Source organism: Diospyros lotus, chromosome 12 (assembly GCF_014633365.1).
Source record: "Diospyros lotus cultivar Yz01 chromosome 12, ASM1463336v1, whole genome shotgun sequence".
Lineage (NCBI taxonomy): Eukaryota > Viridiplantae > Streptophyta > Magnoliopsida > Ericales > Ebenaceae > Diospyros > Diospyros lotus.
The window spans coordinates 37,924,646-37,949,096 of record NC_068349.1 but is presented as its reverse complement, the minus strand read 5'-3'; the positions used below and the strand labels follow the sequence as shown (position 1 = coordinate 37,949,096).

The 24,451-nt window shown below is 34.9% G+C and overlaps 3 protein-coding genes and 1 long non-coding RNA gene across 4 annotated transcripts; 2 read left to right on the top strand and 2 right to left on the bottom strand.

Annotated features, from left to right (window-relative positions):
• Positions 1–1,447: 1,447 nt before the first annotated feature.
• Positions 1,448–2,946, top strand: LOC127787031 (hydroquinone glucosyltransferase-like). Its single transcript, XM_052314869.1, has one exon. The coding sequence runs from the start codon at positions 1,543–1,545 to the stop codon at positions 2,944–2,946; it is 1,404 nt and encodes a 467-aa protein (XP_052170829.1). The 5' UTR covers positions 1,448–1,542.
• Positions 2,947–4,198: 1,252 nt separating this feature from the next.
• On the bottom strand, positions 4,199–5,850 carry LOC127787070 (hydroquinone glucosyltransferase-like). The gene has a single exon (XM_052314922.1). It carries the CDS (start codon positions 5,770–5,772, stop codon positions 4,369–4,371), a length of 1,404 nt encoding a protein of 467 aa, XP_052170882.1. The 5' UTR covers positions 5,773–5,850; the 3' UTR covers positions 4,199–4,368.
• Positions 5,851–9,678: 3,828 nt separating this feature from the next.
• On the top strand, positions 9,679–10,882 carry LOC127786998 (uncharacterized). Its single transcript, XR_008020089.1, has 2 exons — positions 9,679–9,864; positions 10,638–10,882. It is a non-coding gene; the product is annotated as an uncharacterized LOC127786998 (long non-coding RNA).
• Positions 10,883–13,323: 2,441 nt separating this feature from the next.
• LOC127786890 (protein ENHANCED DISEASE RESISTANCE 4) lies at positions 13,324–18,850 on the bottom strand. The gene is made up of 5 exons (XM_052314605.1): positions 18,398–18,850; positions 15,735–18,066; positions 14,784–14,844; positions 14,470–14,693; positions 13,324–13,687 (listed from the first exon to the last, which is right to left on the bottom strand). The coding sequence occupies exons 1-5, from the start codon at positions 18,510–18,512 to the stop codon at positions 13,624–13,626; spliced, it is 2,796 nt and encodes a 931-aa protein (XP_052170565.1). The 5' UTR covers positions 18,513–18,850; the 3' UTR covers positions 13,324–13,623.
• Between the last annotated feature and the right edge of the window lie 5,601 nt (positions 18,851–24,451).

Genomic DNA, 24,451 nt, shown 5'->3' with positions numbered 1-24,451 from the left:
CATATCGATTTTTTTCGAGAATTCTATTCAACAATGACTTGAATTTAGAAAATAATTGTTAAAAATGCATTTATTGTGGTCTCTACTTTTACTTCATCCTTTTTTAATTCACTTTCACTATACTTAAAATTTCATTTTGTGTTTTGATTCTTCACTAGAAAGAAATTAGGAATTAAGACTACTTATGTTATTATCTTGGGAGTATCATCCTTGTCTGGTCTCTCACCGCTAATGTTCTTAATTTTGACAGAGAAGATAAATCGTGAATGAAAATTTTATCTTATTGTATAAATTTTAGTGGTCACTAATGACCCAAATTCCAATTTCAACAAGGGTAAATGCCTCAATAGGGCCTAAGGCCCAAAGCTTATCAATCAACTCGGTCGAACACTTGCCAAACAAATTTGAATTACTTTTTCTTTTAGTTCATTCCTATTATTTGGATTAATTTTAAGTTAATTTGATTTAGTGAAGCTCTTATATGATTGGTGGGTTCTCTAGTTCTTGATACTTATAGCAATTTAAATTTAATTTAAGACTCAAATTTGGTGAGGGCTGAAGGGTCGAAAAACCAAGGCGGCCCAACCCCAAGCCCATGCTCATAACGTGCTTGCCTAATTATCTGAAAGATCAAATTCAACTATTTAGGAAGTCTTATCTTAGTCTTTGCTGACCAATTCATTTTGTCTATATAAAAACGTGATAATTATAAGAAAAATATTTATTATATATTTTTTGTATTATTACTGCATTACTTTCGAGCATAGTAATTGACTTCGACATCAAAACATCTAGCATGCGTTTGATTGTAATGGTGGAATTTGAGTGGAAAGAAAATGAATTTTGGGGAATTGAATTGTAGGGAAAATAAATTCCTAGAAATTTGAAGTTTAAGTTATTTGATTGGTATAATTTTTTACCTGAAAAATGATATTATTTTCCATCTTTTAGTGTTTGAATGGTAATATTTTTTATAGAATTTGATCATTTTCTTGAAATTCAATGATGAAAATGTATTGAAAAATATTAAATCTTGTACAAAAAATAATTAAAATAATAATATATTTTAAATTAATTAAATTATTTTGTCAAAGAAATAAAACTACAAAATCAAAATTAAATAATAATGTCTCGCCCTCATTTTTTCATAAAAAGAGACAATTCAGATAAGTTCAGCTCCAATGATCACTTAGTCTCTCGATAATAATAAGCAATGTAAGTACCCACAATACATAATATGATTAGATTACCAGCTCCATCAAGATCACATAAAAAAATTTAGTATTTTATAATAAGAGTTTTGTCGTTAAGAGTTATATTTAATATATTTTATTTTTAGCATTACAATATTTTGTTAATTAATAATAAATATATCATATTGTAAAATGTTTTATTAAAATATTGAGATATTAAGAATAAAATACATTAAATAAGCCTTTATAAACAATACAACAAGATAGTTGGAGCAGAGTGGGTGGGGTGGGACTAAAGGAAGAACTACAACGAAGGCAAAACACACTGGGAAGAAGAAATTACCCAGCCATGGCCCAAACAGCACCTCACATAGCAGTCATTCCGTCGCCGGGGCTGAGTCACCTCATCTCTCTCCGTGAGTTCGCCCGGCGACTCGTCCGCCGCTTCCACTTCTCCATCACCATCATCGTCCCCACCAACGGCCCGTCCTCCAAAGCCCAGGCTGCTTTTCTCGAGTCTCTCCCTTCCGCCATTTCCCACCTTCTTCTCCCCGCTGTCAGCCTCGCGGACTTGCCGCCCAGCGCCGGGCTCGAGACCAGAATCTCCGTCACCATGGCTCGCTCGCTTCCGTTTCTTTACGAAGCCCTCAAGTCTCTGGCCGCCTCCACCAAGCTCGCCGCTCTTCTGGTCGACCTATTCGGCGCGGACACGTTCGACATGGCCAGAGAACTTGGTGTTCCTCCCTACATGTACTACTTATCCACGGCCATGTCTTTGTCGCTTTTCTTCGACTTGCCCACACTCGACAAAACCGTTTCTTGCGAGTTTCGCGAGCTGACCGAACCGGTTCAAATCCCGGGCTGTATTCCGATCCACGGGAAAGACCTTTTCTACTCAATTCAGGACCGGAAGAGCGAAGCCTACAAATGGTGTCTTCAACAACCTGAGCGGTACGCTATGGCCGAGGGTATCATAATCAACACCTCCACGGCCTTGGAGCCTGGCCCGATCAAGGCCTGGCAGCAGCAACCCGGCAAACCCAGGCTTTACCCGGTTGGACCCATCATCCAGATGGAACCCGACGACAAGAATTGTGGGCAGACCGAGTGCTTGAACTGGCTCGATAATCAGCCAACTGGGTCCGTGCTGTTTGTTTCATTCGGGTCCGGTGGAAGACTCTCTCATGAACAGATCACTGAGTTGGCGCTAGGTCTAGAATTCAGCGAGCAGAGATTTCTGTGGGTGGCGAGGCCTCCGGATAATCTGGCCGGAGGTGGATACTTCACCGTCGAAACCCAGAGCCAACCGCTATCTTTCTTGCCGGAAGGGTTCGTCGAAAGAACCAAATGCCGGAGCCTAGTGATCCCCACTTGGGCGCCGCAGATCCAAGTCCTCAGACACGAATCTACCGGTGGGTTCTTGACTCACTGCGGCTGGAACTCTATTATCGAGAACATACTGCACGGCAACGGCCTGCCGTTCGTGGCTTGGCCGCTCTTCGCCGAGCAGAACATGAACGCGGCGCTGGTGACGGATGATCTGAAAGTGGCGCTGCGGCCGGAGTCCGGCGAGGCGGACGGGGTGGTGGGGCGGGAGGAGATAGCGAGGGTCGTGAAAAGGGTGATGGTCGGTGAAGAAGCCAAGGCCTTCCGGCGGAGAATGAGGGAGCTGAAGAGCTCGGCTCTGAAGAGCTTGAGCGAAGATGGCGATTCTACCAAAGCACTGTGCGAGGTTGCCGACAACTGGTTTTAATAATGGAAAATTTAAGTTTTGAAATGTTATTTTATTTTAATATTTAACAGTTGTTATTACACTCAAAGATATAAAAATAAAAAATATTTCTGATACGAAATGAGAATATAAAAAAATGAATATTTTAAAAAATAAATAAATATAAATAAGATTTAAAATGAAAATAGAAAATATTTTAAGAACAAAAAAATAACTCATTTAAACCTGCAACATAGATTTACAGTTCATTTCATCTACGAGACTACAATCTAGTAGAGCATAAATAAACTCAAAATGAAACATTTTTCTAGGTAAGCTACAACTTACAAATTGAATAATATTCTCTAGTCACATTGTCACGTGCATTGCCCAACTATTGGGGATAAATTAAACATAAAATTATATTCTTAGTTCTCCAATTGTTTTTATAGAAACCTCATGGTGTCTTCTAATACTTTGACTCCATCGCCATATGTTATTTGTTTTGTTTGTTATGGTGACACGTGGTCTATCGATCTTTTTTTATTTTGTCATTTGAGTTTTTTTTAATATAAAAATTAAATTAAATTAAATTAATCAAAATACTCAAATTTAAAAACATATCTAGATTGAAATGTAGATTGAATCAAATAGAATTGCTATGTGAACTAGTTCTGTTCGATTATTTTAATTTAATCAAAATATTGATCTTCCCTAAGTAAAATAATTCAAGCTCATGATATTTTATTTTGAGGTTCAAAAATTTGGAGAGTAAAATAATCATCTAAGATAATTTTTTTTATATATTTGTCAATATTCACTTTACCTCCTAACTAACTACTAATTTAATCGTCAAAAATTATATCTTGCAACTAACAAATGATGTTTACTAATGAAAGACAAAAATTCCCGAGCCTTACAAGAATTTAGAGATTTGACATGTTTAATAATTTATTATTCCATCATCATCCTCAACGCAACATAGATGAAGAGATGTCAAAAATATGATTCAGAAATATTCTCAAAACTCATAAGATACAAGCTCGAAGATCTCATGCCATTCTAAGTGTGCATCGTTTTTGATCACCTTATAAAAACAAATTCTCTCCCAACTTAAAAATAGAAGTGGGGCATTAGAAAGACGATTATTAGAAATTGAGTAACTCTTATAATTAATTAATCATAACACAACTTTATACAAGATTATTAATAATAAAAATCAATGATATATATATATATATATACATTTTTACTGGTTTTACTAAAAACAAGTGAATCTGATGGCTGCAGCTTAGTGCTAACAGCAATTATTAATTAGAGACAGACAAATTAATTACGAACATTAAACAAAAGAAGAAAACAATCACAATGCACGAGTGCATGCATGCATGGCTGGCGATCACTTCCTCGTTTGGAAGCCAGTTTTAATTAATTAATTAATTAAAATTAATCAATTGCTGTCTTCTAGTACTGGTTCATCCACTTGTCGGCGATCTCGCACAATGCTGTGGCAGAATCACCATCTTCACTCAAGCTCTTCAGAGCCGAGCTCTTCAGCTTCTTCATTCTCACCCGGAAGGCCTTGGCTTCTTCCCCGACCATCAGATCCTTCACAACCCTCGCAATCTCGTCACGCCGCACCACCCCGTCCTTGCCCGCCACCGGCCTCAGAGCGACTTTCAGACCACCAGCCACCAGCGCGGCGTTCATGTTTTGCTCGGCGAAGAGAGGCCAAGCGAGGAACGGCACGCCGTTGCCGTGCAGTATGTTCTCCAGAATAGAGTTCCAGCCGCAGTGGGTTAAGAACCCGCCGGTTGATTCGTGTCTCAGAACTTGGATTTGCGGCGCCCAACTGGTGATCACTAGGCTCCGGCCTTTGGTTCTTTCGACGAATCCTTCTGGCAAGAAAGACAACGCTTGGTTCCGGGTGTCAACGGCGAAATACCCACCTTCGGCGGTATTATCCGGCGGTTTTGCCACCCAAAGAAACCTTTGCTCACTGAGTTCAAGACCGAGTGCTAACTCAGTGATCTGTTCATGAGAGAGTCTTCCGCCGGACCCGAATGAAACAAACAGCACGGACCCAGTCGGCTGATCATCGAGCCAGTCCAAGCACTCGTTCGGGCCTGTGGGCGGGTCGACTTCCATGTGGATGATGGGTCCAACCGGATAAAGCCTTGGCTTTCCGGGTTGCTGCAAGGCCTTGATCGGGCCAGGCTCCAAGGCCGTGGAGGTGTTGATTATGATACCCTCGGCCATGGCGTACCGCTCGGCGTGGTGAAGATACCATTTGTAGGCTTCGCTCTTCCGGTCCTGAATCGAGTAGAGAAGGTCTTTTCCATGGATCGGAATGCAACCCGGGATTCGAACCGGGTCTGTCAGCTCGCCATACTCGCAAGAAACAGTTGAGTCGAGTGTATGCAAGTGAAACAGAAGAGACAAAGACATGGCAGTGGACAAGAAGTAGATGTAGGGAGGAACGTTGAATTCTCTGGCCATGTCGAACGTGTCGGCGCCAAAGACGTCGACCACCAGAGCGGCGAGCTCGGTGGTGGCTACCAGCGCCTTCAACGCGTCGTAAAGGAACGGGAGCGAGCGAGCCATGGTGACGGAGATTCTGGTCTCGAGCTCGTCTGTGGGCGGCAAGTCCGCCAAGCTAACCGCGGGTAGATGAAGGTGAGAAATGGAGGAAGGGAGAGAGTCGAGGAAAGCGGCCTCTGCTCTGGAGGATGGGCCGTTGGTTGGAACGATTATGGTGACGGAGAAGTTGAAGCGGCAGACGAGTCGCCGGGAGAACTCGCCGAGAGAGATTAAGTGACTGAGCCCCGGCGATGGAACGACAGCTATGTGAGGCGCTTCTCGGCCCATGATCTCTTGGCTGCTTTGCTTTCTGTAGCGAAGAGGGAATTAAGTTGCGATGGGATTGGGATGCGCTGAAGGGGGCTTGCCCGCTTGCTGGCATTTATAATCGAGGCATTTGGCGGCTGCGTGGCAGCCATCATCGTACGCTTCGTAAACTAGTGGAACTGGAAGGATTAATTAAATAACATGCGCAAGTTGTTCCATCTTTTGCCTAATTTTTAACGTTTTTGACTTCAAATTCATGTGCTGTAGCCTGTAGTACTTGCTTTATATTAGGATAAAGCGATAAAGCTATTTGTACATATGAGGGGAGTGTACAAATAGCTTTACAAAATTATTAAAGATCAAATTATTTTTGATTTGTTCAACCCAACGTGTTCTCTCTCGCCTAACCTCACATCGCCTGTACTCTCCTTTCTTTCTCTCTCTCTTTTCTATCTCTTTCTCGCGCATGCCTCTGTGCCTTGCTATCGCCCTCGCCGTCGTCTTTTGCACCTCGGTTGGTTTGAGTGGTCGCCGATTGCTAGAGATTACAGTGGTGAAGAAACGAGGAGGCGGTGAGATTGCAACTACAACAAGAGGCGAGGCAGCGACGAGGTTGCAGGCAAGGGCGAGGCAAGCGATGAGAGAGGGAGAGAGAGAAAAGGGGGTGAACAAATCGCGATATATAGCGTCTGTAAAAGGGTTCTAGGAATCCCTTCTATACGAATAGCACGACCCTTTATATTATCCAGACAAACGGAGCCCCCGGTCCATAATCCAAAAAGATAATATATAAAAAATATTTAAAAATTTATTTTTTTAATAATTTATTAAAGTTATATGGTCATTCTTAAAAATGAAGATATGCGATTTTTTATCTAGTATTTTCAGATATACTTATCACTACTCCCTTTGAATAAATATATTTTGAATCTTATATATAAGAAAACATTGACCCATATGTTCTTCAATGTATTCTAAAAACTTTAACAAATAGTTTGATAAAAATTTTAAAATACTTTCCAACCTTATAACATTTTAATTTTATCTTAATATAACTTTATCTTGATAATTTTATCAAACACTACCTTAACAAATACATATTTTAACCCTTATATTTGCATTTTTTACTTAGACACTCTAATTTTTTATTATTTTAATTATATCCTTAAATTATATAATTTTGAATAATTGCATTTTACCCTGATAAATTGGTTGAGGATAATAAATTAAACGTGATTCCTAAGTGTAATTGAAACAACAAATAATTCAAGGTGTAATTAATTTAAAATTATGTAATATAGAGATATAATTAAAATAATAAAATTTTTAAATATCTAAATAGAAAAAAAAAACATACAAGTACATGCGCTTAATCTTTTCCCTTTTGGCTGCAAGTGAATATTAACAAAAATTGAAGTTGAGTTGTTTTGATATCAAAAATTAAAGTATAATAATCAATTTATTATGAAGTGCAAATTGATAAGAATGATTTTTTTTATTAGTGGTTTAGAGTGAGGCAAAAAGGTCTATGATATTTTGATTATTTCAAGAATTTTATTTCAAATCATTAAATTAAAAGTTAAAAATTTGTTATTTTACTTGATAATAAACTAAAATTCATAATTTTGTGACTAAATAAAAATTTTAAATTATAAAAAACTATGCTTTTGCAGGCGACTGATTTTGTGGTGTTGGGAACCTAAAATGATCCTTTCCTCAATTCACATACATTTATTTCAATGTGCCAAAATTTATAATGTGATTTGAGAGACAGTGGTCTACCAAAGCGTGCTTGTTAACCAATATATGAGGTGAAAAATTTAAGATACGATTTTTATTATTTCTAACATATTTATTAAATTTATCTAACTATTTTTTTAAAAATTATTAATGATCTCTTATCTTGAATTTTCAAGATATGCATATCTCTCTTTCTCCTAAAGATAAGCATATTTTGGTCTTTACACATAAAAAAAAAAATGGCTTCTGTGTTCTCTAATGCATTTCAAAGAATTTAACAAGCAATTTGATAAAAATGTTAGAATGTTTCTTAACTTTATTTTGATCATTTCATATTTTGATCCGAAAATTATTTTAGGCTTATCTTAATACCCTCTTATCTTGTTCATTTTAACAAATACTACCTAAGAATATGTCATTTATTTGCTAAATGAGTTGGGAAAACCTCTATGTGCCAATCCAATGACGGATGATAAATGAATGCTAGAATATGCTCACTTATTTTTAAGCATCTATTAAAATTATCCAACCATAACTAACCACTTCTTTATGGTGTGGCAATTTGGGGACTCAAATTGATTTGAGCCGTTTGATTTTTCTTGCCCACATCTAACAAATACTCAACAATCAGCTTGTCGTTAACTTTACACCAAACTTTTAATTCAATGGGAGAGTTCAACTTACTAAACAATTAGAATTATAAACTAGGGCTGGTGTTATTATTATTTATTATTATTAATTACTAAAACGATAAACTATATTAATTCATTTGGTCGACGAAATGACAAGAACTTACCACCTAAACACACGACAAATCAGGAAAAACCTATAAAATTTTTGTCGATAAGTAAAACTCTTGTCTTTGGGCCAATATCTATACAAGTTTTTACTCTTTTAGATGAGAAGTTTTTTCTCTATCTCATCCATCAAGTTATCTAACATAACATTTTATGTCAACAATTAACAATAAAATATAACGATAATAGACGTAATTTAAGATCGAAACTAAATTAAAAATTGAGTATCGATTGAAACCACATTCACATAAATTTACGATGAAAAATTAAAAATAAGGAAAAAGTTAGATTTTGTTGGGTGATTTACCCTTTTACTTTTATCATATATTTATGGTAATATAGTTATATCATAATGTATTTAAATATATATAAGGTATATTGATTAATTGTTATTTAAGACAATAATTAACAATTTTAATTTATTTTGTTACCATAATTAAAGTGGTCTACACGCTAACCCTTAACACTAATCTAACCTATTCAAAGTTGTAGTTGTCCAATTATGCCTAACTTCTAAGTTGATAGGTTGACCCAAACTCTGCCGATTAAATTAGGGCAAGAGGGGTACGTGTTTGGGGCCAAATTTCATTTAATTTAGCTAAAATTCTGATTTTTTTTATTAATTGATGATATTAAGTAAATAAAAATATTATTTAAACTATTAACTATGACACTTTATATTGATATTTTGTATATTTATATTAATATGATATAAATTATAAAATATTAATGTAAAAGATCATTATATAAGTATTGAATTTAAGTGGGTGAATAGCATTTTCATTAGTTAAATGCACCCTTAAACCAAGATAGAGCTATCTTGATCTCTTTTTCTTGTGTGAGAGAGACCGCTAATTAGACTCTTATTAATGTGTCGAAAAGTAGTCATAATTTCAAATAAGTTATGTTAAATGTCGTTTTTGCATGTATTTGAGGGTGGAAAACTTGTGTATTATCATTAAAACCACCCATAATTAGGATTAATTAATCTAAATGTTTAGGTTAGATCATAAAAGCTATGCTACACATATAATTCTAAATATTACAGTTTTGAGAGGAAAGTTGGTGGAAATTGCAGAAAGTTTGTGGATGGCGGTAGTCAAAAACTTGGCTTTAAGTAACGGTAATATGATTAAACAATGATTAGGAAATTGATTTGGATTGAATTAGTCAGTCAGGCTGCTAGTTTAAGAATTTGATTAGTAAAGAGATGACTAAATTACAGGCAAATCGACAATTAATTAACTGGGAACCAAATGAAGAGAAGAAACCCAAAATGGGTTGACCTTGGGCCTGAAAACTCTTTGGGCTTTACCAAAATGGGCTGACCATGGCCCAAAGTGGGGGCCTTTTAACCAATGCTATGGCCCAGCAGCGAGGGCTTATCCTTCTAGGACGCTCGGTACCGTGGCGTAGTAGATCGCAGAAGAGCTCACAAACAGAAGCCTCGGAAGAGAGAGAAGAAGAAAAGAGGAAGATGATATACCGGAGATGGAGTCTGTTGACCGGGCCGGCAGCAATGGTCGGCGGGATCGTGGCCGCTGTAGTCGTCGCCAATTACCTCTTCGTCGAAAACGTATCTTCTCTTTCTGTGATCCAACCCTAGATTTCTCTATTTTGCCCCTTTTCTTTTAGAATTGTATAATCTATAGTCTCGTCGAATTCATGCGCGTGTTCTGCTATAAATTTTCACGTTTCTTGGATTTTGGATAAACTGCATGTCAAAAACAAATTTATGAGTTCTGTTGGATTTTTTTACATGTCGAATGAGCCAACCAGTCTGATTGAAGAATTAGGTTTGCTAAAACGGTATGGTATGTAGTTTTAGTGTTTTGCGTTGTTTCAATTCGATAAAGATTGGTTGTTGGGGAAAATAGCAGATCAATGATGCTTTTTTATACGAGGACACTTATTTTAACTGGGCGTGCCATGATCTAATTCATGTAGAGCTTAAAAAGTGTTTCAAGTTTATTCTTAACATTAAGGAGTTCACTGTAAAACTGACTGTTGATTGGGGATATTTGCAGTAACCCTCTTAAATATACGTTTATCTAAATATAAAGAAGGAACCACTTATGGAACTTGATAAATTGGCAGAGAATTGTAAATTCCATATGTTCAGGAGAGTTCTTCTTTTTTGGTGTTCAGTGAAGAAAAGATTGTCTAGATTAGTTCCAAATTTTACATCTTTCCAATTCTTCATGAGAATTAAAGGGATAACATGCAAAGCTATATGAATGTCCATTACCATTCTACTTCATTGGAAGGGGTGTTGGAAGCGTTGTAGAAAGTAAGGACCTTCTTGCCCCCAACTCTAATCCTTTCTAATCATATTATTTGAACATGCAGGATCCATTCCTCAAACCAACCCCAAGCAAGAAAGATAGAGATCCTTCAACCAAGTAGGAAAATGAGAGACTCAAGTGTGATCTAGACTTGTTCAATGCTCTATGTTTGCTGGGTATGCCATTTGCAGGCATATGTTATGAAAATTGAATAAATATTTGATTTGGTTGGAAAATCCTGTTGTTATTGTGGATCAGGAGTGGAGTTGTGTTCTTTTGTGATGCTTATTAATTTTAGTTTCTGGTACATTTATTGGCTTCTTCTTACATAATTGCCCAATGTTTTTCCTGTGTCGTTCTCCTTCATTAATTACATGAAATTTGAAGAAAGGGATAGAGGAATCTGGTTTTGAAAATTTTGGTTCAAATTCAGGGTATAATTTTTTTGCAGGGAAATGATTACTGATGTTTGTTGATGGCCTTTCTTCATCTTTATTTGGTACAATCTTTCTTTTAGGCTGATATTTTTTCATCTTTTTACATGGATGGTTTCTATTTCCCCAATTTACTTATCATGTAAAATATGGTAACATATTCAGAAATTTAACTGAATCTGTATGAAATTATTTGTATAACATCAGGGACTCTTCTTAAAGATAAGATGTTTAAAATATGCTGAAAATGATTTGGTCATGTAAAAAGAAGATCAATAGAGGTTCATGTGAGATGAGTAGATTAAAAGAACAAATATCTGGCAAAAGAGGGGTTAGAGGAAGAACAAGGAAAAGATAGGAGTATTGTAATGAGTTATAAGGGTGTTATAAAAGATAGGATTAACAGAAATAAATTGATCAATTAAAATTAGAATTTATGCAAACTAATCTCATACAATGAGACGAGAACTATTCATGGTTCAGTATTCCAAATGTTTCCATGAGGAGACATGATGTCCTCGATCAATTTTCCTTGTGTGAATGCATTACTAATTGTACTTATCTTATTAACAGTTACTTTATTCATACTCATTATTAAGGTAGCATTTTTTAAAATAAGAAAATATCAAAATAAGGTCAGATTGTTTTTGGGACTAAAATATGGAATGGTCAAAATAAGGTTGCGAAGTATTTTAAGATTTTTATCAAATTGTTTGTTAAATTTTTAAAATGCACTAGAAAATACAAGTATTATTTTTTTTTTATAATAATCAATATATAATTATCTTGAGAGAAAAAAGAGATAAATATATCTTGAAAAATTAAAATAAAAAATTATGTGACTTTTTTTTCAAGGATCACCAAAAAAGTTTAACAAACATATTAAAAATGACAAATATTTCTCATATCTAACTTTTTTTTTTTTTTACCTCATATCTTAATTTAACTGAAACTGTGTGATTTTAGATTGTTCCCAATTCGAGTTGCATTCTTGTTCATTACTTGTAGCTTATAAATGCCCATATTTGACCAGGGTGTCTTGAGGGGGAAAAAGTGCTATAACTCGCATAAGATTATTTCATTTCCCTTTCTTTCCACAAAATCTGAACTCCAATCATATAGCCTATGTAGCAATAATTGGGATCAAAATAATTTAGGGACCGTTAAGCAGGGTTACCCATTTTTTTTTTTTTCATTTTTGGAATTAATATATTATATATTTGTGTTAATATAACATAAAATATAATATGGTGACTGAAGGGACTAACAAAATACAGAGCACTATAGGATTTGGCTTTTGGTTAATTATTGTTCAGTAAACGCATCAGCCAATCAAATTTTTGTGTGGATAGTGATTGATTCTTTTATTCTTATCGAAAAATATGTACTCATTAAATATTTATTATCTAATTAATTTATATAAAATAATTTATCTTTAAAAAATACTTTAATATTCTCAGTTCACTTATGTTCTATGTTTAACCATACAGAAGTTCCGTACCTTACGTTACTATATATTAATGTTTTAAAATTAAACTAATGCAATAACACGTCCATAGATATTTAGTAATCTTGATTTCAAAAATAAAAATAAATATGAAAACTTATTACAAGAATACACATTCCTTGTCACAAAATGCCAGAAGAATATAAGACTCTCCGGTGTGATCTCAACATACTTCAGAATTCAGATTCTATATTTGTTTTAAGGGTAAGTAACAAAAATGTTGCTTTTAATGTGCAGCTTGCAGCCTCGCATTTAAAATGCTTGTTATTGTCCTTTGGATGCCACAAGACACTGAATCACCGTGGCTTCAGAGACTTCCATTATATAGCCAGATGCCCTCATTTAAGAGGTTCTTTTGTAGGAAACAAGCTTTAGCTCTCCAACCAAGGTATAACCATCATTCAAGTTTGGTTTGTGGAACACACTGACACAATCGCCCAAAAGTGCTGGCTGAAAGTGAAATTAGGTCGTGACAGTGGGTACATCCAAAGAAGAGAATAAAATCACCACATCTATCATCTTCTAACAGTAACAGGCAGGATTCAAGGTTAGAAAAATCCAACTTACAAGCCAAGACAGGTCAACTCATACTGTTCTGTGTTCCTATCCTGCAATCTCCCAAGCTAGCTGCTTTACTAACGCAAGTGTTGAAAACCCCAAAGTTTTGGGTTCCAGGTGCCCTCAATGTGTCTACTAAATCTATTCAACCAACCATTATTCAGGGGAAGAAGACTAAATGAAAAGGACACTGTGGAGAATAAAGCCAGAAAGAAATCACTGTTCAGGGGAACATAGCAGTAATATTGGGGTAAAAATTACATGTTTCACATATACAAGTGCAGAAGAATACCCACAAACAACTTGTTAACATTGCATTTTAACAAATCAAGCCAATCAATCAAAACATAAAATTCCTTCCATCATACAGAGAAGGTTCTGAGACATTACTAACATATCAACAACCTAATTTCTTCTCGTTCATTCTCAACAATGCACCGAAATAATCAATCGGTTCCTTCCAAAAATTTCATCAAAAAAGAGTATAATTCAACTCTAATATAGCATTAGCTTCAAGATCGTTTGTGGATTAGCTGCAGCGGTTGTAGCCCCTATTCTGCTTGGGCAGCTGCTCTTGGAACTTTCATGCCAAATCCACGTTTTACCTTTTGAACCCTGTTCACAAAAATTAGAAGTTAAATTGATGCTTCAAACCACACAAGAGTATGGACTCTGAAAATATCAACATTTCCAGTTTTCTATGGCATCATGATCCACAAATTTCTCATGGGGAAGCATGGCCGCTGTTATGAGGTGATGGTGGAATGAATGAACACATACTAGTCAAATTTATATTTTTGAGTAAGCAGACTTCTTCACAACCTAGAAAGCTGTCTGTTTTCGCTTGGTTTTTCCTAGGAAATTAGTCAAGAAAGTTGAAACTACCATCAAATGGTCAATACCCTTTGGTATCTATACATTTGTCAATGCATCAAAAGTGCCCATCATGGTTACAGGTATTACCTAAACTTCAAAGGATTTTTTGCAAAATTCATTGCTTGCATTCCACAAACCAACCCTTTTCACCCCCCTCATGTTTTCATGCAAGACACTAGACAATACTGGGATCAGGTTCTGGATTCAAACTTAAGGCATCAGTTCTTTAGTTTTAAATTCATTTGAGCGGAGATATGTAATCTACTCAGTACACAACCTAATGATCTTAGCTGTCCGTTTCCCGTGCAATGTGATTATAAGTATCCTGCTTCATGTCCTAGTGTTACCCAATGAAAATTCATGTTGTGGCCATCATTTTAAAAAGGAGGATCCTCTGAGCATTCTTGAATTCTAAAGCTGTCACATGAATTAGGAGTGCAAAGCCAGGAGAAGCCATGCCCTACTTAGAACAAACAATCAGGAATAACTTTGTAATTCATCAATCAAAGAGTGAGACTTACGTTGGTGCAAGTTTGCCAAGGCCATCTAGCTCTTCACCTGTGTCCTCATCTAGGACTCTCCCAGAAATCTCAATTATGTATGATCTACCCCTGATAGTAGGGAGCCCTCTACTGCTAAGCAGGTTTAGATCTTTTTGGTGAAGCTCTCTTCCATTCACAAAGATACCAGTATTTCCACCAGCACAATTCTCCGGCATGGGGTAATTGAATTCTTCAATAAATGGCTGCAAGGAAATGGTATCACTCTTTTATTATACTAAAAAGATTGGATAGAGATGTAATGTGAATTACACAGCAGAATTAGTTGAACTTACAGGAACTATGCCGAGACAATGCCCACCCATCACACCCCAGAAACCAGCTCGGAAGTCATACCTTGTAAAGGAAGATAGAAACAGGAAAGATATTCAGGAATGCGAAATAGATCACAAGGTTTAGTGACTCTACACTACACAGCACCTCAAAAGAGAAGATAATCCAAAACATAATTATAAATTTTTGAACTTCTGTTTTTGGAAATTCACCAACAAGCTCATTAATATATACTTTGGAATTTTGGAGCATAAACAAGGTGCAGCTTTATAAAGTGATTTAAATTCAATAATCAAATAAAACACATTAAGAAAGTTAATTATTTATTTATTTTTTGAAAAGAGGCTATTTCCACAATTCAACCCATCGACCTTTGGTCACAAAAAAGCAACCTTACCAGTTGCTAGAAGGCTTGCCATCACCTAAACCAATTTCTTTATAGCAACATTTTTTTTCGTTTTTTTTTTTTTTTTTTTGGGGGGGGGAGGGTAAGGTAATACTTTATCTTGTTCTCTTCTCCAATTAAGGGCTCCAAGCTTGGATCTACTTCTCTGTATTCAATGTTGCCTTAAAACAAATCTGGTCTAATTATACCAAAAATAATTCCATTTATTGACTGAATCAAACTTATTTGGGTGGATATAAATTTTAGCCAATGGGATTTATTTTCACGCTGTACATAATATTTTTCTGCTTTCTTGTGAGCAGGGATACTCTCACCTTCAGTGGGACTTAACCCCTAGCACCTGATCACCCGCCACAACTAGGAGTGAGTAACAACAAGAATATTTGAACAACCTGCATTCAAGTCACCCTAGATCCTAATGTGAAACTGCCTGGTTTGGGCACCAGAACGCTTGCAATGATGGTTGGCAAGTTATTATGATGAGCCATACAATTTTACATTTTGGAGAAAAATAACTGCATGCTATGTGAGAAGTAGATGTATTTACCAGAAGTTTCCTGGTTGGATTGGTCCAGATAGCTTTTCAGCCTTCTTTAGAAAACGATCTGGTATGGGATGACCATTGATTGTGACATGAGCAGAGCTTGGATCAAAAGCCTGATTAGACCTAGAAAAGTCCCTGAAGCTCTTCTTGATAATGCCAGCAAAGAAAGATTGGCCCCCTTTGTTGACTCTTGGTTGAAGTTCTTCTCTGCTTGCATCCCCTGATTCTTGGGATGTCCCAGTATTGGAAAACTCATTAAATGACACCTCCATCTCAGTTGCCAACGATGCATCTTTCATAGAATTTTGCCGTGAGGTAGCCCTCTTCAGCTCCCCCTTGTCCCGCTCTGAACGTCCACTTTGGCTCCCCTTACCAAATCGATCCACTCGATTATTACACTTACTAGAATAATCAAAGTGATCTTGAAGAGGTGAACCAGCAGGAGGTGGAGATAGATTGGCTTTCTCTGCCAGCTCGGCAGAGTTGGATTCTCCTCTATGGGCATTCAAACTGTCAAGGTTATCCTCATCCTCAGAAGAATAGGGAGATGTCGAGTGAAGACTTCTCATCTCTGCAGACTTGCCTGAATAGAATCCCGGACCTGTTGACGAAGAAATTGCTTCTCTGTCCATAGACTGAAAATCATAACCTGAATTATCATAATCATCAGAGGAAAAATTCATGCTAGCCTGATTTGCATGCATACGGGAATGCGAAGCACCATCTCTCCCTCCCACATTAAGCCTATCATCAACCATCTTAGGAGGGTTCGTTGTCTCTGTATGAAGAGAAACAACAAGCTTCTTGTTGACAACTGCAAAAGGGATGACTGTAGAGCATGCTCCACATTGCACTTTCTTTTGGTTTTTGTCCAAAAGCATAATTTTCTTAGGCAGTTGCAGCAATTCAAAACAATTGTAGCAGGTAACGAATGGGGAAGCACCAGCTATGGGGCGGCAATGCCGTCCCCCTGCGGCTAGTATCACCCTTGGAGGACGGTGGCGGACAAAACCACCACCAACTTCAGAGTTAAGGTCACTAGGCCATCCTGTGTGAGATTGTGGGTTGTGGGAGTTCAATGGAGGAGGATTAGAAATCTTGTGAGGATAATCTCGTGTGCCAAATGGGCCCGGGATCTCATGACGGTACAGCATCAGATCGTTTGGGACACCAGGAAACATTTTACTGTGGCTAGCAGCAGGTGGGACTGGAGCTGGAACTTGCGGATGCTTGTTGTAGCAATGAAAACAGGAGCAAGAAGTATGGTGAAGGTTCATATTTGGTGGGTACAGTTCAAATGGATCTATATTACCATCTATATACTGTCCAGAATAATAAGGATGAGACGGCTGCTGTTGTAGGGGGGCGGGTGCTTGGTATGGAGCTCTTTTAAGCATTTGAGACCTTAAAGGATCCCCAAATCTTTGAATATCATTTGGAGCGTGCATGGGAGGATAAAAACCATACATATCCATCTCATGCCTGTTCATATAAGGCGGCTCAGGATAACGGTTTACATAAGGATGTCTTCCAACAAATGCATCGGGCATGGGATATTGACTAGGAGGAGGCCTATTTGATCCCCACGAGCCATCAGGAAACCAAGACTCGTGACCACCATAAGCCTCTTCCTGGTGAGCCACCCTCCGATCAGGGGGAAACTTCTCTTTAGGATTGTCATTAACATCGCAAGATCTGCTAAGTTGATCTTTCAGCTCATCCAACTTCCTCAAAAGCTCAGCCCGATCTTGTTCAAAGTACTCAACCTTATTAGACTCATCAGGCAAGTTCTGATTCTTTAATGGTTCCTCATAACCATAACTGGGGGGCCTCAAATGATAATTTGAAGGACCCTCTTCTGAATATCTCGAAGTTGAATATCTCACATCTTGAACATTCCTTCTAGGGTTCCTCCAAAACCTCTCAAGCTCTACTCTCTCCCCACCCCCTCTCCAATCGGCAACCCGATTTGCTCTTCCAGACCCATTTGGGGGTTTCAACTCCTCAAATTGCTCTCCCATCTCTGCTCGGCCGGATTCGTATAAACTCTCATTCATTTGAAGATCACTATCAACAACCCACTTATCATCTTGGATGGATGATGAAGCATTCCTTTGGCTGTTACCCAAATTTTTCAAAACCTCAATCTTACCAGTTCGTCTGGAAGAGCTGCTGTTGGATTTAACATCATTCTCAGACCCATCACTCAAGTTCAACCCTTTCTCCGGGAAGTTGAAATTTTCTGATTTCTCTGCAAATTTTTCAGAAACCCCTTGAACCCGTTCTTCATCAGATTTCTGCGATGAACTATCTGCCTCAAAATTCATATTTCCAGCTGTAATTGGGGGAGAGGAAAGAGAAAAGGCACTCATAAGATGTGGCAAGAGAAATACCAATGAAAGAATGTTCGCGTTTGGTTACTGAGAAAATGCTGAGAAAGGAAAGAAAGTTCAAGACTGAATCTCGAAAATTTGATTATTCAGAACTCAATAAGATAAGTCAAAGGGAACAATATAACCAAGTCAACCAGGAAACAGGAGACACGACAGAAAATATGTAATTTTTTTATTTTTTTTTTTCAATTTTATTCCGCATTCCTTGCCTGAGTTTTCTAGGGAACCAAACAGGAAAGCATTGAAATACAAGAAGAGATTGAAAGAGCCTACCTTGAAGAACAGCATCACAACCACCACACTGGTAAACAGAGTAATCTGCGACCTCCGGAAGAAGATTTTCGCATTTGGGGCAACGAACCAAACGAACCTTTGCTGATTCAGCCATTAGAGAGCACAGCTTCCAAACAAGCTAGAAATTTTTCCGAATACTACATCAGTATCATATCGCAACACGATACTGGAATGATATATACAAATCTTCAAGAAAGAAAAAGCTGATTCCTTGGGTTGAAGGCTCAAACATAGAACTTGTGCCAGAGCGAAAGAAAGAAACGGTGTGGGGGGCTCGTTGGGTTAGAGAGAGAGAGAGAGAGAGATTTCTGATAAAATCTGAGGTTTCTGAAGCACGACCCTCTTTTTCCACGTTACAGGTGAAGAAAGAAATAAAAGCAAAAGAAGGAGAGAGAAAAAGAGAGCCGAATACGTGTTTTCTTTCGCCTTTTATCTGCCTCACAACCCAGAGAGAGAGAGAGAGAGATAAGGCCCTGTTTTTCCCTCATATTTATTTTTTAAGGCCCTGTTTTTCTCTCTCACTTTCTCGACTTTTCTTTTCTTTTTTCTATTTTAGAACAACGGTCATCCATTACTTCTCTTTTTTACCCCTCAAAGCAAAAGGAAATGTCAGTTCCTCTCGTCCCCATTTCATTTCTTTCATAAAATTAGACAAATAATCATCTAATCATAGTTATGTTTTCATAACTCGAGGGTTAAAAAAAGTAAATAATTTTTTAAATATTTAAATTTAACACTTAAGCAATATTATTTATTATCATGTCTTGTACTTTTTGTCAGTCAAAAGTGTTTTAATTAATATTCTCAAAATATTACTTTAAATATAAAAAGACTCGAGCTAGTTTAAAGATAAAATCGGGTCAAATTTAAGAAATCTCCTCATAAGTTTATTTAGCATCTTTACCCATATTTTCTCCCTCTCCTCATACATCAAGATACATAGATTTGAGAATCAAAATATCTCTTCTTACCCATATCAAATCTTATAAGAAAATAAGTTTAAGGTGCCTCCGACCTAACTCGTTCGAATATAAGATAAGATAATAGAATATAGGATCGAAGACAAGAGAGACTCGTTCCATTACATACCCTAGTTTAAATAGCATTTTCATTAAAAACAATTTACTATTCTCCCTTGCAAAATTAACTTTGTCTTTCATATAAAATCTCAAAAAATCGATCCAATCTCTCAATTTTCTTGAAAACAATTTTGATCCCACAAATTAATCATTACAAAATGGTCCTCACCGAGTGAATCATAATTTATGTCATAAGAATGCTTTTATCACAAGTTAAAAGGAGCAAACACTAAACAGAGTTATATTACATAACATAATTATTTGTGTTTGGCTTCTACTTTAATTTTGCTATTAATTGATCGATGACACTTATCCTCCAAACGTGACAAATTCTCATTTCACATTAATAAAGCAAATTTTGAATTGGCAATTACCAATTAGCTAGGAAACTTATACCCCACATTTCTAATATAATCCATTTATAATAAAACTAAAGCTAAGATAGAGACAAGTCATTGAGAGCTCACCACCAATCATTCATGCATGGAAGGGTAATAATAAGAGGGTCTTAGCCAATGTGGGAAGAGAATGTAGAATTGAGAGGGAGAGATGTCGAGAGGTTTGACTTTTAGGAGGAGGGGAGAATTTAAGTTGTTGAGATGTTATTTCAAAACATAAATATATTATTAATATTTATAATTACACTTAATATTAATATAAAATAAACATTAATTAAAATATTAAATTTTAATATCTAAATAATAAGACGTGACTATGACATGATAACATCCGTTAACCATTCCCTCCTCTTTGGGTGGATGAGAAATTATATTGTGTTTTAAAAATAATATAGTAAATTACATAAATTCTATTATTGTGTGTCAAATCAATCATATATTATCATTAATTACGTAAGAATAGGGTAACTAGTAGGTCCAAGGATATAGTCGTGTGGAACTTGTTCTATCATGGTCAAAGTATTGCTCTAGGATCGAAATTAAGGGCTATCAAATTTTCTAATTTAATTCATTCATCGTATTTTGGGGTTAGTAGTTGAAGGCGTTCGTAATAAGACATTAGCTAAAAAAAAAAAAAAAGAATAAGGTAACTAGTAAAAAAAACTAAAATTTTTCATAAATTTATTCAAACGTTTTAGTTTTGACAATTGTATCTTAATTGGGTATAATTTTATCTAATTCATAAAATTAATTTAGAAGACGTATATTATTGTTAACATGGTAAGTCACTTGTCATCAAAACAATATATAAAAATAAAATCTACATGTACACGTATAAGTGAAACTCACGTGCATAATTTTATTTTATATTTTATATATATATATGTGTGTGAATCACACATATATATATTTTTTTATGACACGTGACGTGTTACATTAATAATGACATGTGTATTTTAAATTAATTTTAGATATTAAATAAAATTACATATAATTAAAATATATTTAACAAAATTAAAATATTTAAATAAATTTATAAATTCATAAAAAATTGAATTTTTTCCTATTTACCCGTAAGAATATGATGTCTTTGCTTCATGCCCTATTGAACTATTTTACTCATTTTGTCACATCTACTCCTCTGACCTTTCACCTCACTCTCTTTCCCTGGATATTATTTTTTTCTTTATTCGTAATATATATACATTTATTAAGTGGTGGGGTAGGGGTAGGCGTAGGGTAAGTGACCTAGCAGTAGAATGGGATCATCGCATTGTGTGATATTGACTTTATTTGCATATTTTGACTCTAGGGATGTCTCTTTCCAAGACTTGGGTTTGTCCTTCCCCAATTTAAGCCACTCCTGCACTAACAACAGTAAGTCAGTAACCCACTCAGGGTTAGGTGACCCCTTATTCATCCACATTCACTATCTGCCCACTTCCCTTCCCCACGTACAGGAGTCCTAATATAGGGCACCTGGCACTTATTTGCTTGTTTTGGGTCATTTGTAAATAGATTTTATAATTTAAAAATGTTCTAAAAAAATTTTATAATTTATTTTTTTTACTTGAGTAGTTCCACCTAAAGGTATTTTTTAATCCCCCTCGTTTAAAAAAAATGTCCTTGAATGTCTATGTAATTTAATTTTTTTGCTCGAATACCTCACTTAATTTTTTTTTTTTTTGTCATTGATGTACCAAATGTCAAGATTTCATATTTTAATTATTAAAAATTATTGCTTTACATTTTTATCATAATAGAATATTAGCACGTGTGTAAATGCACCAATTTCTGTACGTGACATGCCGTGTGAATAATCGATTAGCAATATTTGAATAGATTGATTAATTTGTTGTGTTTTTTTAAAATCTTAATTGTTGACAGAATGTAAAAAACTAGTCAGCATATTTAAATATTGCCAACTAATCATTTTCATGGCGTGTTATTAGTGAAAACGAGCATGTTCATACATGCATTAACGTTCTATTACAGTATAAATTTAAAGTAACAAATTTTAATAATTAAGATATGAAATCATGTGGTTTTACATATCAGAAACAAAACATTATATTTTTTAATTATTGAGAGGGTTCTATATGCATAACGAGACATATACTCATTCATATATTATTAGTTAGTGATAGCTTAAAATATATTCCTAAGACCATCTCCAACCCAACCCCAAATTTGGAAATTTGGGGTTGCATTATTCCTTGACACCAAATTTGGGGTAATATATTTATTCCTATTTTGCCCCCTCATTTTAACTATAACAAAATTTAATTCCTTTTGTATCCCACCTTTATATATTTTTATATACTTATTATTAGTATTAATAATATTTAAATAATATTAATAAATTATAATCAATTAATGAATAATAATTAATAAATTTTACCATGTTCAATATAATGTTTTATTAATTGAGATAGTAAATGTAACGTTTTTATTTTTTAATGTTATTGATAATTAATTTTTTTTAGTTAATTATGTAATTTTAGGTAATAATTTAAATTGGTATATAATAAATAAGTAAATAATTTACATTATAAAAAACATTTAGAATAAAAAATAAAAAAAATAATAAACTATTCATTTACCCCAAATTTGGGGTTAAGGTTTGGGGTAAGAACTAATTCCTCTCCAACCCTTAACCCCAAATTTGGGGTGAAGGGTTGGAGATACCCTAACTAAGGCCATTTTAAGTAAAAATCCATGTAATATTACATACATCAAGGGGTAAAATGCAATATTTCAGAAATATAATAATATTAAATTATTAATCCCCGAATGGAGTAATCTAGAAGGTTAACTTCATACTTTTCCAAGTTAGCATGTGAACCCCTCTGACTTTCAAACTCTTGGAATTTTAATAAAAAGTTAAATTGAAAAATTCAAATCCCAATCAACTAATTGTGACCCGACCCATTCAATATGGGTCAACCCATTTTACCAAGAAAAAATAAAAAATATGACATTAATGGTCATAAACATACAATATAAAAAAATCATTAATTAGACTGACCATGCTTTAAAAAAATTAATTTAATTAGAAAATGATTAGTGAGTCCGAAGTCTTGCACATCACACGAGTATTTATAGCGTGATTTGTGTTGAAGATAAAAGGTATTTTTTTACATTTAGATAGTCATATGATCTCGTCTCTCTAACATTTGATTACTTGAGTACTATTTTGAAAATGTCTTTGACACTTATTTATTTTTTGATCGTAAATCACTCCTAATATTCGGGAGAATTGGAATAAGTAAATCAAGACAACAATAAACTCAGATTCAACAATTTCTATTACTGTAAAATCTTCAATCGCATCATAATTATTAATTAAGAATAGAAATTGATAAGAACTTACACATTCAAAGAATAATTAAAAGAAAATGACTAAAAAATGATTGTTTTAATTGATATAATTCTTAATTCATGTGAACGAAACACAATTCCTTCTTATTTTCTTCTTTTATAAACGTCACTTGCAATATCTTGGTCAAACATCTGGGTGGTCAAACTAGCAGAGAAAGTCAACCAAACTGAATGTCAACATTGTTAGCTAAGACTCTTCTCAAGAAGCATGCCTGAACCATTCTGCTTTTAATTTGGGTGAGTTGGTCAATGTATATAAACGTGTCTATAATTATACACATGTACACACACATAGATGTCAATATTTGTTTGGAAATTCAACGTTCTCTTAATTTTTGGGGATTTAGGAAATTTTAATATTTAGTATTTAATTGACTAACAAAACATTGACATGTCACTCGTGAATAATGTTATGAGTTATCAATTATGTGTTGCATCTTCATTGAAGAAGGTGCTAGATAGAGGAGATTATGGGCGCATGATTTCCTTAGTCTCCTCTAATAAGGAAACGCTACATAATTGATGACACTGTTATTCGTCATGACTCCTAATATTATTTTGTCTCGAGTTTGAGAAATCCAACGAATTCTCTAATCATTGTCTGTAACGCTAATTAAATGTATTATATTTTTAGATAATTATCATTTATTACATTTTATCTTTAGTTGCAAAATACTCTTATTGATTGATGAAATGTTGCAAAACATGATATAATTATTATCAACTAATATAAATGCTTTATAGCTAAAAACAATATGTGATAAATAAGTATTGTCTAAAAATAAGACACTTTTAGTGCATCTTAGGAAAATATTAACATTATCTTTATTTAAATCAAGTATAAGTAGTTTTAAGAGATGCATCATATTTCATGTATAATTAATAAATGAAAATAATTTTGCTAATAATACCAGTTGAAGGAAGATTTAAGGTGTCGTGTGAATTTAGTATTTGAATAATAATGTTTAAATAGTCACTCATTATATAATTTACGAGATTAAGAATAAGTAAGTCAGCGATATGATGATACTGCCTCTGATGACTCATAATATAATTTTCTTAAATACCCTGAATGAGTAATGTATTGACTTTCATTTAGAAAATAATATTTTATATCCTTAATCATTTAAATTTTTACTTTTAACTAGCGAAAAGATAAGAATAATCTCATGTTA

Bases quoted from the DNA above. Each gene is read 5' to 3' on its own strand.
- LOC127787031 (XM_052314869.1), top strand. From the start codon at position 1,543: ATGGCCCAAACAGCACCTCACATAGCAGTCATTCCGTCGCCGGGGCTG.
- LOC127787070 (XM_052314922.1), bottom strand. From the start codon at position 5,772: ATGGGCCGAGAAGCGCCTCACATAGCTGTCGTTCCATCGCCGGGGCTC.
- LOC127786890 (XM_052314605.1), bottom strand. From the start codon at position 18,512: ATGGCTGAATCAGCAAAGGTTCGTTTGGTTCGTTGCCCCAAATGCGAA. The intron at 14,694-14,783 runs GTAAGTTCAACT...ATTTCCTTGCAG, and splicing joins ATTGTCTCGGCATAGTTCCT to CCATTTATTGAAGAATTCAA. The intron at 13,688-14,469 runs GTAAGTCTCACT...TTTTGTGAACAG, and splicing joins CTTGGCAAACTTGCACCAAC to GGTTCAAAAGGTAAAACGTG.